This window comes from Gymnogyps californianus, chromosome 12 (assembly GCF_018139145.2).
Source record: "Gymnogyps californianus isolate 813 chromosome 12, ASM1813914v2, whole genome shotgun sequence".
NCBI lineage: Eukaryota > Metazoa > Chordata > Aves > Accipitriformes > Cathartidae > Gymnogyps > Gymnogyps californianus.
In genome coordinates, this window is record NC_059482.1 from 7262286 (window position 1) to 7275502 (window position 13217).

Sequence of the window (13217 nt, forward strand, 5' to 3'; positions counted from 1 at the left end):
CTAATACGTTTAGGTGAGTGGTTTTAGATTGATCATTCAAGTGAGACCTTAAAGACAATTCCTTCTGCAAATCTCCTGTTGCATGCCTGTGCTGAGACTGAGTACTGCCTCTCTCTAGTGACACACTGCATAAACACACCACTGATGTATGGGTCCAACATCACTTGGTAATCAGACTTTATTATGGCACTCATTTTTACAGCCCCGTATGGAACACCATTTCCCATCTGATCCCCAGATGGAGCAATCCCAGTTCCACCCGTGAGGTGAGGATGAGCCAGAACAGCTGGATCTGCAGTCTCATCTGAATCCAGGCACTGCTTGTTGGAAAAGGCTGGGTTCAGGGATCCGGGTTGCTCCTTTCCCCGTGATGCCCTACCAGAGGCAATTACTCAGATATGCGTGGAGAGGATGATCAAGAAAATAGTAGAAAATGCTTATAATGGCCACATTCAGTGTTGGTTCAGGCTCTGAGCCATCCTATTTGATCAGAAAGCAAGGAAAATTTAGACTATTGTCTCTCAACTGCATATATTTCTATGGGGCTTTGCTGACAGGGTCTCAGCTGAGGGCATTCAGCATAAGGTTCTGTGTACCTTCTTTGCTTTGGAGCAGGTATGAGTTTAGACACAGCTTTCAGCCATGGAGGCAAAACTTCCAGCTCAGCCGCAAAGTTCAGTCAGGATTCCTTCAGTAAGTGGAGTATTAAATGCCAGAGAACCATAAGTCCTTAAACCAAATGGCAGTATTATGGCATTGGACAAGTCACTTAATTTCATTTTTCCTGTCTGCAATAGAAATAGTCCAGGAACTCAAAGAGATGCTATTATACGACCAATGAGATACTTGGTGAGTCATAGGAGACTTGGTTCGATTTTTTTTTTTTTTTTTTTAACAGTGGGAAAATATTCCTAATATAAAATGCAAACACTAGAAGGAAAAAACAGCAGCAGAGAAACAGAACAATAATCTGCCAAAGCAAACTGACTTAGAAAAGAAAAACACTTCACTTGTCATCATCTCTCTTCTGTGTTAGCAACAAAAGAAATGTTTTTTCCTGGAAGCCTCTGGAAAACATCACTGATCTGACACATCCTCCAGGCTGCATGATGCCTGTATCACCAGAAGACACCCCCAGTCACCATTCAGCTAACTTCACCCACCAGCCTTTACAAATATTGTTTGGTTATTAGCTTATCACTTGGCCAGCCATTTCAGGGAAAGTACAGAAATCCTTATCATAAATAATGCATCTAGCATATCTGCTGTCTCACTGTTCTTCTAGGGCAGTTAAGATGCTGCATCATTTACTGCTCCACTATAGAGTGAAACACATCTCTCCATATGGGAAATGTATTTACAAAGATTACCCAGCAGAAGAGCACAAAATGATTTGTACTGCAACCTGCAGCTTATCAGGAAAATGATGTTTGGCAGGGACACAGCTGATGTCTGGCAGAACGTAGCACGTTTCCAGTTCTGGTGGTTGCAGAGGCAGGGCTGCAGGTAGCAGGAGGCCGATTGATGGCAGACAGGCCTTTGACCTGGGACTGGCAGAGAGCCCCTGAGCCTGGTGGGCACAGCAGCTTGCAGCAGCTGTGGGCATGGGTGGTGCAAGTACTTCACAGCTGTAGCTCTAAGAGCAAACCTGCCCCCAGAGAAGTGCTCACCTCCTATTCCCCAACCCCTCAGCCCTCACAGTAGAACAGTTTTTCCTGCACTATTTTTCCCAGTTCTTTTGGGCTAATTGTAGCACCTCAGCATGGTCACTGAGCCAGAAAAAAAAAAAAAAGCTGTTCCAGACAGATCAAAGCCCTCCTAATCTCAGAAGGAAAACAAGCAGGCCCCCACCCCTGCAGCCCTCCCTCAGTCACAGACCCCATCCATGCAAAATAAAAGCCTCTTCCCCTTTTTATAGCTGGCAGCTGCTGTTCCTAAACTAACAAGTGGCAGTGGCATCTCTTGGCCCACCCATTTAATCCCTGGCTGCCCAGTTTGTAACTCTGTCTAGTGGTGTCTGTACCAAGCATTAAACATCATGAGGGTTCAGAAGCTGCAAGATTAAAGAGTCTTCCTTTGTCTTTTTCGATTATGTTTTAGTTCAGTCAGTTTTAAAGCTTTTACTAACAACTGTGAAGACTGTTCCTTTCTAAATGAAAGCTGATCTTATATGATGGCAGGTGTTTGAGTTTTTAAGAGACAGGCCAATCACTGTGAAGGCTGTCAGCGCTTCTTCCTGGCCTTTTTTTCTCGTCTTGCCCAAAATGCCTGCAGAAGAGAAGAAAGGTTCCCATATGTGAAGGGTTAATCTACCTGTGTTAAGTCCACTAGGAGTTTGTCTGTCACTCTCTGTGGGGGATGAAAATGGACATGACCCAGTATTCTTCAGGAGGTAAAAAATTAATTTTCCTGAAGTGCTACCAGAGAACAACAATGATTATTGAGTATTGCAGGGACTCTAGAAACCCTGCAGAGGAAGGCTGGGACCCCCATGTCAAACCTGGTGAGAGGTGGGGGGCTGTTAAAGTAGCTCCAAGGAGGATACTGACTTCAGCAACAGCAGTGTCAGGCACCCCTTTATACAGTAAAAAGCAGCATCTTTGAACCTTCCCTTTTTCGGCTTTGCGCAGGCCTGGCTGGCTGGGGTAGGAAGCAATGGTGCAGCTGCCCACTTTACCTCCCAGGTCTGTGTTGATGGGCTGTGCTGCAGCCTGATAAACATGCATGGCTTCATACAGAGAGACAGGAGCTAAACTGAACTCTGAGTACTGAACACGTTCCCTGAAGTGAGTCAGGTTTCCAGCAATGTGGTAAAAAACAGAGCAAGACCAGAAAGCCTTAGAGGCTGCCACAGAGCAGTGCAACAGTCTGGGCAGTGAGTAAACCCCTCACCCGTAACAAACCTCCCCACAGCCTCCCTTTCAAGCATACAAATAAATCAACAGATAACATGCTGCAAATTCTACTCACTTGTTACTCTTGGGCAGAGACATACGTGATTCATTTCTTTTCATATCTTCATCCTTTAACTCTTCATCATCTGCACTGTTCTCACAACACCTTCCAGTTTCTGCACAGCATACTGGTGCTGAGGTGCCCAACACAGCATTGTTACAAATAGCAAAGATCAAGGCAATGTTCAGAAAACCACGCCATTTGCTGCAGAGGTAGTTGACAGAGATAGGCCAGGTAAACATGAAAGGAATGGCTAAGTTAGGATCAACTGAGCACAATCAATCAGCACGACAGCTCAGACTGAGGAGATAAAGCTGCGTTTGCATTTATACGCTAACCTGTTTTCTCAAAGGAGAGCATTAGGATGTTTGCCTAGATGTTACAAATTACTTGGAAAAAAGGTGCCTTGATGCAGATAGCAATTATACTGTGTTGATTGCTTTGGCTCTTTCTGCAGTGAAACAAAACACTAACTCGCATCAAGGGACTTAGGCGCTGCCAGGGGGAAGAAACTCCTGCACGGTTCTCTAGGAGCTGCAGGTTTTAAGTGTGTTGTGTGCTGGCAATCACGGCCATACCAGAAGAATCTTTTCTGACAAAAAACCACCAGGATTAATCACTAAGCTCACAGAAAATGAGAGAGGAAGCACAAAATGGAGGATGAGGTGAGATCCAGGGATACTCTGTATCCTAGGATGATTTTTGCATTTTATCTGGCGATGTAGCACACAAAGGCAGCCTGCTGCATCCCTGCTTGCCTGCTAGCAGCCTCTGTGTGTTAGATAGATTGTATGACAGTCGAGTATAGATGGCCCAGTGGAAAAGCTGGTAAAAGGCAGAGCTTTATTAGTAATCACAGAGAGTTTGCAAAAGGCTATGGCTGTTTGCTTTCAGCCTTATCCTGACCCTGTGATTAGGGATGCACTGATCATTATTTGCTTATTAAGACTTGAAAACAGAGGGCAGAAATTTACTCTGCTCCTCTTCACAATCAGCAAGTGTTCATACAAGCTTTTAGATTGTAGAGCAGATGCAGTACCTACTGAAGTGAGATTTTCCAGGGACGTTACAGGCTTTAGAACATGTCCTGCATGACTGGAATGAACCAAGGCTAACACTTCCTCTTTGTTTAGATGTTAAACTGAAGTTTCATTGAACCATTTCTTCCTTCCATGCAGGGAGACCTTTAAAGCCATGTACTCAACTACAGGCTTGAGATGACTTGAATCAGTTCTTTGAAAGAAAGGGTGTAAGCCTCCTTGCAGCCCTGAGTTAAGATTAAGACCCAGGGAGAGTGAGATTTTAGATTCAATCATGTCCTCCTGCTTTCTGTTAGCTAATTTGGTGGTGGCTGTTTTGGATCCTATTTTAAGATTATTCCCTTATATTCATTTCTGAAAGGAACTGTCTCTCTGAGGAGAACTTGTGTGTCAATCCATCTCCCAATGCAATTGGAGTGCTAAAATTCTGGAAACTAGTTTCTATCTGTATCAAAATACACTTCCCTGAACACTTCATGAATGGTGCTTATATAATGTTTTGAATTTCTTATAAAATGTTGAATGTTACAGTCTATCTAAATCGTTAATGTTCTATAAAGTAGCACACTCAGCCATTTTAATAACCTCAATGTACTCTGTAATAAAAAAAAAATTCTTTGTATATCCCTCAGTGACCAAAATGGAAAATAAGACCTCAAATTTTCCTCTTAACCAATTCCAGGTCAGTTCCCTACTGTGACCATAATATTAGAATAAAACATGTGAGCCAAAGATAATGCTATGCTCAATATTTTATTTATATTTTTATGTAAACATAATTTGCTTTGTAGGCACAATATAACAAAAGCTCTAAAGCAACAAATACAATTAAACAGTGTTTCAGTTCACTTCAATCAGGCTTAAGTTAAAGAGAAGCTTTCACAGTTCCTTTAAGGCAAATTGAGAAATAATTTGTTTCACTTGAAGAAACTATCCAATTGTCTTAGAGTTGTTTAAACAACACTGTCAGTAGTAAGCACAAACCTTCATTTCTACTACAATGAGACTTGGTCAGTAGCAAGTCTCAGCATTGTCATTTTGTATAGCATGCCCTCTACCACTTCAGACGCGATACTACTGCTTGTGGTATTCTAAAAGGTACTTAGGGCTTGTGGGCCAAATTCTGCCAGCACAAATCCTGCTTCCAGAACCTGAAAAATTTCCAGTCATTTCAGTAGTAACCTTCATATATGCCATATTAACACCAGTAAAACACAGAGTAGAGTTTAGCTTGCTGATGGTAACACTCATCTGTGTTGCACTTAGGTAGATCCAGAAGTATTCCTTTGTACTCACTGCAATTACCTGATATTCTGCTGATCAGAAAATGGCCCTAAAATTGGTATGAATTAGCATGAAGAGCATTTTTGCCTTGCTAACAAAACCAGAAAGAACTAGCCAAAATTATTTCATTTGATTGTTGTCCCTATGGTGTCTGTGGCCCTGACCAAGATCACCCATCTGTATTTGTCTTGAAGGGTAACTTAACTGTAGAGCCAACCATACTGTAGTTTATAACAGAAGAACGGATTTGCTATTCTGCTTGCCCTACTAATTTAAGGCCTTGAGAATGCCACTTTACTGCCAGCTCGAAGGTGACCAGCAATATTGCTCACTTTGGCGTCAAATCAAAATTCCTAGTTATGTTAAGGTTTGTTGCAGGACAACATCGTTACACTAACTGCAAAACAAAATTGGGCATGTTTCCTACCGTTGTCAGCTTATGAGTCATGAAAACTTAATGGCCTTTCTTAAAATCCCAATTGGCAAGCCCAATACGTGGAAAAACTCTCACTGAATATATATCTTTTCTGTGGATAAAGTCCCTGTTTGGGCCTGATACAGCACTGGAAGTGTAGGCAAGTCCAGCCTGAAAAGAAAATCAACTATACTGAAGTTCTGCATCAACGTCTAGAGAAAACTGAAGTTCTGGTTCGATTAATATTTCAAAAGCTTTTTTGGCATTTTTCTCCACAGTTATTTCTTCTCATTATTTTTGAATTTGTTTAACCCAAGGGAAACTCCTTCAGAATGAACATTCTGCACAATTATCTGGTATTAGAACAGCAACTTCATGAGTACGGTATAAAGAGATGGACATTAATACTCAGGCAGCAAGATGAAACAAACAGAAAAAACAAGAGAGAATCGTCTAAAACCACACATAAAAGTCATCCAGACCCACAAGTCCGTTCACATTGAGAAAAGCCTGAGAAGCCCTCCCTCTCCACTTTTCTATATTAGTTTTTTAACTTCTATCACTACAGGATACTTGTAGATTTAGGTGAACAACTAGCCATGCCTGGGGAAATACTTTCTTTTGAAAAAAAATATATTCATTCAAAGATATATGGCATTATACAAGGTCTCTGTCATTCCTTTAGCATTTCTACTGTAGGTGATTGCAGTTATTTTAAAATAATTGTTTTAACAAGACAATTGAGGACCTGAGTAGCTGCTGCTTGGATAGGTGAAAGACATGGAAAAAATACTTACTTTTGTCATGTTTAGATATAGTTTCCACTAGTGGGAGGTAGATAAGACTAGCTGGTCTTTGAATACTTGATCCTGCAAATAATTACAAACATAACTGTACATATGGAGCAGAGCTTTTGATAGAACTACTCACCTAGATAAAGTTATCCCTGTGCATAATTTCTGATGGGATTAAGGCCTAAAACTCATTTTTAACAGGGTTAACTTCCGTAGGAGTTCAGCTCCAGCTTGATAGTTGATCAACACATTGGCGATTTCAGAGCAGTAAACTCCATCAACAAATTTCTTTCCACATAATGATGAGTGATCCTTACCAATACGATTTAAAAATGAAATTTAAAATTGGTTTGGAATTTGGACACAGATGAGTCAATGTGTCCTTAGCAGAAGATATTGATCTGTCAATAACAATGCTAATCGCTACAGGCAATTAAAAGTTCTGGGTCTAAAAAGAGCGGCTCACTGACCTTTTTCTTTGCCTGTAACGTACGGGGTGATAGCTCAGATCAACAGGAAAGCATGATAGTTGGCACTCTGAATGAAGTGTTTAATTACTGGTGCTGATGACTAACGTGATTATACAATACAAATCAAACTCTCTCAATTAATGATTTCTTGCACAATTTCAGATTCCACAATTCTAAATGAGGTATTTTTGAAAATGAAGATAGGATTGCTTATAAAATGATAAAGTATGACTGAGGAAAATGAAAACTCATCTTTTTTGCAACTTTTATCTGTGGTTCATAAAAGGAAAACTATTTTAACACTGAAAATACACAAACTTAAAATCCTTCCTCCAGTTACTAGAATTTTCCAGACAGCAAGTGGGGAATTTTTTTTGTTACTGTTTCCAACTTGCAAAAAAAGCCCAACCCCCCCAAGTAACTTTATGCAAAATGTTGGAATTTGCATGAGAAAGATGCCCATCTAAAATTACACAGTAGGTTAATAAGGCTTTTAAACCAGAACAGAAAAATCCATGGGACTCCTACAGGGAAATTGGGTATTACACAGGAATGTCATAATACTGCACTGGATGAGAATGGCACTTGAGTTCAAAACAACAATGATCAACAGCTCATAGCTCAGCTGACTGCAGACAAATACAACACACACTGTACTACAGCATTTGTTCACTGATGCACAGAATAGATTTCCCAGTCTTGTTCCCTTCTAGTTCATCAATCTTTCTGCTTCCCCCACTGGCTGTTACTGGATGAATGGCATGCGCTCTTTATTCTCATTGTCCCCTTCATGGTCTTCTTCCTCTTCTCCAGCCTCACTGGTCTCTGTGCTGTCGTTGGCCATCTGTGGGATGAAAGATGAAGGACATCAGAGCACCTTTCACATTGTTTTATTCATTCTTATTTCAGTTTGATTCATGTGATAAAGTGACTTTAAAAATGAAAGAAGACATGGTTGCAACATGAAAATAAACATTCTGTCTGTGGAAAACTTCTGTTGGCACTACGCCACTTCCAGTGAAAATTGTAAGCTGTTCCCCCACGGCTTACAGCTGAATTACATAACAGAAAGCTACTTTGTAGGACAGTTGCGCAAGCGGACTCTGATCTGTGCAGTTGTACCTAACTGATACTAAGGCGCTCAGATAGGAAATATGACTGTGTAGGAAGTTTACAGAATGTGTGAGACCTCTGGTTTACAACTCCTTCTGTATCTGCTCTTCCAGAAACAGGTAACACTATTCTTTAATGCCAGCTAATGGATGGGATCTAGCCTCGCGTGAGGCATAGCATCATGAAAACTCAGAGAGCAACTGTTTTATACAAAAAACAATGAAACTTTATAGAGCAGTGGATATGTAGATGCTGGCAGAATATACCCATGACAGAGTGCAAATCCTGAATCATACAGGAGTGGGGAGAAACTGCATTTCCATATTTTATTGAAGATGCCTGTACAGGTAGTAGGCAATTGCAGAAATTTGTAGTTCAGGATAGCATTTAAGGAGCACATTGTGTTTCTTCACACAGGAATATTTATTACAAGCTGTGTAAAGGTGCAAGACTCTCCTGTACTTCACCTTGTCAGTCTGACTCGTCTCTGGAAGCACAACAAAAGTCTGGTTAGCTGGACAGGTAGTAGTGCTTAACAGCATGGAATTCTCTTATACACCAACATTACCTCTCTTAGGACACAAGAAGATTCTTGTATTAGCTTATAACTATTTCAAAACCAACTAAGCAAGGGACCCATTTACTTTTTAAAGAGAAATGCAGTGACATTGTACCTTCCCTGTTTGATTACCAGCCTCTGCTGGAAATTTTAAGATGCAATTCGGCCACTAAATAATGCCCAGTTTTCGTATGTGAGGCCCCAAAAGCCTTCCTTTTCCTTGCAGCCATTTTGTACGAGATTTGGGGCCAATTTTAGAGTAAGCGTGAGTAAGAGCTTAACTGTAACTCCAGATTCCTTTCTGTTCTTTTGAAACAGGCAATATCTCAGGTCTGAAAGCAAACTTCACACATCGGTATTGATTTGAAGGCAGTTTTTCATTATCTTCTTTACTGCTCTTTCCTACATCATCAGTGAACGTTTAGGCGTAAGCCTGACTATCATTTACTACTGCTCTTTGTAATATTTCAGTATCATGCTAAGTGCTCCAAATCCAGTGGGCCGGAGCTCCATCACAACTATCTTCCTTCAGGACATTTCTAGAAGGAAGTATTTAGATACTATACTTCATACATTATAAAAAAAAGTAGAAGAAATTTCTAGCAAAGGTAGACTCCGACTTTTGTATGGGAATCAGAAAGCACTTCTATGTTTGTACACTGAAGTAATATTGACTGTGTCTTTTTCTGTTCAATCCACTTATTAATACAGGAATTTTGTATTATGTAAAACGTCTATTTGTTTTCCATCACAGGGACAGAAATAGATGTGGCAGTTTTACCCAGATCTAAGACTTGCAAACACATTTTTGGAGAGGCAGATAGCCATTCAGTACAGCAAAGTAACTGCTGGGACTCTAGGAATTACAATTATATTTTACTTTGGGTTAAATATATAAATTAAGATTATTGGTTGTATTTAGGTGCTATGGATTTAGAAGAAAACAGTATTAAAAAAAAATTATAAGGGATGTGTCCAAAAGTCACTACCATGCTTTAACTTGTGTGACTGTACACCATGTATGTAGTGCTTTGCACTCACCAGGGGAGTGGGTGCTTTCTCCACATCCAGAATTAGTTTTCCTATATTTCCTCGGTCATGGATTCTCTGCATGGCCTCCTTCACCTGAAAGAAAGATAACCTATTGATAATTTTCAGGCACACGCTAAGAGAAGCCTGAACTCCTTCCTTCCAAAACCAGCAATATATTTAAGGCATGCTAGGTGCAAGGTCATTCAAACAGCTGCTTGAAACAAAATTATAGTTAAACATTTTTTAGTGAATTTGTAAGGCCTGATTTTTGCATTGTGTTTGCCAAAATGGGATGTGAATCTTGATGACAGTTTCTGAATAGCATAATACATACGTAATGTTAATGCAGTACAACAGTAATGATTAGCTGAGGTGCAGAGAGAAATATAGGCTCAGGGAGTTAATCCTTACAGGTTGTTCATTAGATTTTGTCTTTGCAGAATATTTATCAAGAAACCCTACTTTCACTGAAAGTATGAAATGTTTTTCTAATTGATCTATGATATTTTTGAATTAATTTATTTTGCATTCCTATAGAGGGAATGCCGTATCCAGGCAGTGGCTGTGATTAATGCAATACTGTGGTTCTCATTGTATTTCTTTCCTTCTTTTTTCCACTTTTTTTCATTTTTTTTTTTTATTTTAAATAAGTAGTGTCCTACCGATACCACTAAGACTTGACATTTAGCAGCTGGCTGCAATTAGTACATGTGAGAAAGGAACAAAAACCTCTTCTTAATAGTGCACTGGAGAGGAGTTTATTTTGATGTATGAAGTTTCAGAACTCATGAGAGCTCAGTGTTGATGAATTGAAATTGTGTGTGTGTGTTGCACTGAATGTTCAATGTGCAGCATGCAGACCACTATTAAATCACTGAAAATTGGAAGATGTCAAGAGTTTCCTCACTTTCATGGTGAGAAACTTCAGGAATTGAAAATGTACACATAAAGGCTGTTTCATATCCTCACCACACTATTTTTTGCCGGCATAACAGGATATGTTGAGACAAGAAAGAGTTTTATGTTAATAGGATCTACCATCTGTGACATAGTTTTATTGAATATTTTAAGAATAATAGCACAGAAGTTTGAAACAATATGCTGACTTGGGAACAGGTGAGTCCCACAGTACATTTAAAAGCCTGAATTGGGGTCCAGGCACCTAAGATAATTACTGAATGTCTAATACAGAAGGAGGTATGAGATTTTTAAAGATACTAAGCGAATACAGCTTTCAACTTCCAATTAAATTTAATGGATGCTGGGCACAAAATGTCTTTACCATCTGTTGGCCTTATTTTGAAAGCTGACTGCAGTGAACTCAATAGTACAACCTTAATTTTGCAAAGTGGTTCCCTCAATTAGTAAATACCAGACTTAAAAAAAAAAAAAAAAAAAATCTGTTAGAACAAAAGAAAAATTGCACTGCAAAACACAATGACTTTGTAACTTAGGGCATAATTGTAAATTAACCTTGGAAAACACAATCTTATGAATCCCACTGGATAGAAGGTTGACCTCTAAATGTAGTCCACAAAATCACAATAACTTTTATGAAGTTACCTTACAGCATAAACAATACCTAACTATCCTATAAGACTTGTTCTGCATTATGGACAATATTCCTTTAAGAATATCCAAAAAAGACTCTGAAGCAGCAGCAGCTGTATTATTTTTTATGACTCCTATTAGCCAAATCAAGCTTTAGGAGTCTATAGCATGGCATAAATAACCAACACAGATGTGACAGAATTGGAGAAATCAGCAAACACACTTGCCTGTCCATTGAAATTTATTACCAGAACATCACATGGAAAGCAGGATATGCAACATTTATTTTAATTTGTACCATATCATCTTTAGCAAGGCAAATTTGAGAAAATGTGGTTTCCCTGCATTTTTCACATGCACAGTATCAAATTTAAGACCTGGAGAAAGGTTCAGGAGTTGTTGCCAGGACACTTGTAAGTATCCTGCAAATGCAAACAGCAGGCAGGGGCAAAGGGAACCATAAAACTTGTAACAATAATAGTGGCTATGGAATCCAGGTGGAGCTATTAAAATATATACAAAATTTGAAAAGATGTTTGAAGAGCTGATACAACAGCTGTATATTTTAGTGTTATTTGCAACTTGCCTACCCCGTTAGTCAAATTCTGTACTAGTGCAATGCCATTCAGTACACTATGTCTGAGTTAAGAACCATGAGCTATTCTATAAATGAGAAATTTTTCTGTTTATGGCTGCTAACAGCCCACTTACTCAACCAAGACTGCAACTACTTGTTTCCCAAGGTGCCTGAATATTAAAACCATTCCCTCTTATACTATAGAGGGCAGAGAGCATTATAAACCTTCTTTGCTATGCAAGTATGGTTAAGGCTTAAGTTGTTCTATGCAGACTATATAAAAGCATTTACTTTTTCATGTGAACATTTAAGTGCTGCATACAGTCTGCCTTTCACAGAGTGTGGTACGGAGCTTCTGCTAAGTCTGTGCCTGCGTGTTTGCACATTACCAATGAAGACAGTGAATCACTCTGCACTTGGTTAAAATCAGACCCAGACTTAACTGGTAGTACGGTGAGGCATGTGGAAATCCTGGAATTTACTGGAGGTTCTCTGAAGTGGCCGAAGTTTGATTCAAAATAAATATCCCTTCCAGTAGCAAGGATCAAAAGGGTTTCCCTCTTCTTACAGAATTGTGTCCCTAAATTACTTTTCACCAATTATTCTATATTGGTTGCTATTTGCATTTGTCAGCTCAAATCCAAGTAAATGGATCTGATGTACTTTTATTTACATGGACGAGTTAATTGAATTTCTTCTTGTGCAGTATCATCAGCAGAGGGCTCTTGGATTGGAAATAGTGCACAGGAGTGTTTGCTAATATAAAGAGATTCCATTGGAATAAAGGACAAAAATTCTGTTGGCCTTTGTCTGCTTTCAGTATAGCTCAGCCCTTAGAGGGTTTGTGCCTAAACTAATGCTGAACTACAGATTTGAGCCTTGAGAGCCCCAAAACTGACACAATATGTATCACAGAGCTCTGCACTGGAATCAGAACTACTTTTACACGTTAGTGGACAATTGGAAAATGCTTCCACTTTCCATGTTATTTACGTAAGGAAAGTTGGCAAACCAGTTACTGAAAACCAAGAAAGACCCAGAATGCTGCACAGACATGCACTGTCTGATGAATCCAACACAGGCACTCCTAGGCAGCAGTAGAGGAAAATGATTAATAGCAAAGGAGAAATAAAAAGAATCCCAAGTTTGCCTTTTCCCTCAAGCACACTTGCATTAATTCATATTTTAGTTTGACATACTGTTTTTAAGCATACTCTAGAGTAGAATCATCTTCCCCTATCTGTTCAGTCTAGTGGAAAATGATAACAAACACAGGAAAAGGACCTAACTCAGTTTGAAACAATTTGCATTTGCTTTAGGGAATATGCTTTTATAATTGGAGAAACAATTTTGAGCAAGTATATTTCTCCCACCCCTTTCAGCTCTACAAACGGTACAGTCATGGATATGTTATCACATACCCTCGT

The 13217-nt window shown here is 39.4% G+C and overlaps 1 protein-coding gene and 1 long non-coding RNA gene across 2 annotated transcripts in view; one reads left to right on the forward strand and one right to left on the reverse strand.

The window, feature by feature from the left end:
* Window positions 1-13217, forward strand: part of LOC127021234 (uncharacterized) — a 36170-nt gene that overhangs the window by 19596 nt on the left and 3357 nt on the right. The window lies entirely within an intron of this gene.
* Window positions 4730-13217, reverse strand: part of VAT1L (vesicle amine transport 1 like) — a 64422-nt gene continuing 55934 nt past the window's right edge. The window contains exons 8-9 of the mRNA XM_050904208.1: window positions 9672-9755; window positions 4730-7802 (exon numbers count right to left, since the gene is read on the reverse strand). Of these exons, the coding sequence (XP_050760165.1) occupies window positions 7704-7802; window positions 9672-9755 (183 nt within the window). The 3' untranslated portion in view covers window positions 4730-7703. The remainder of the gene's footprint in view (window positions 7803-9671; window positions 9756-13217) is intronic.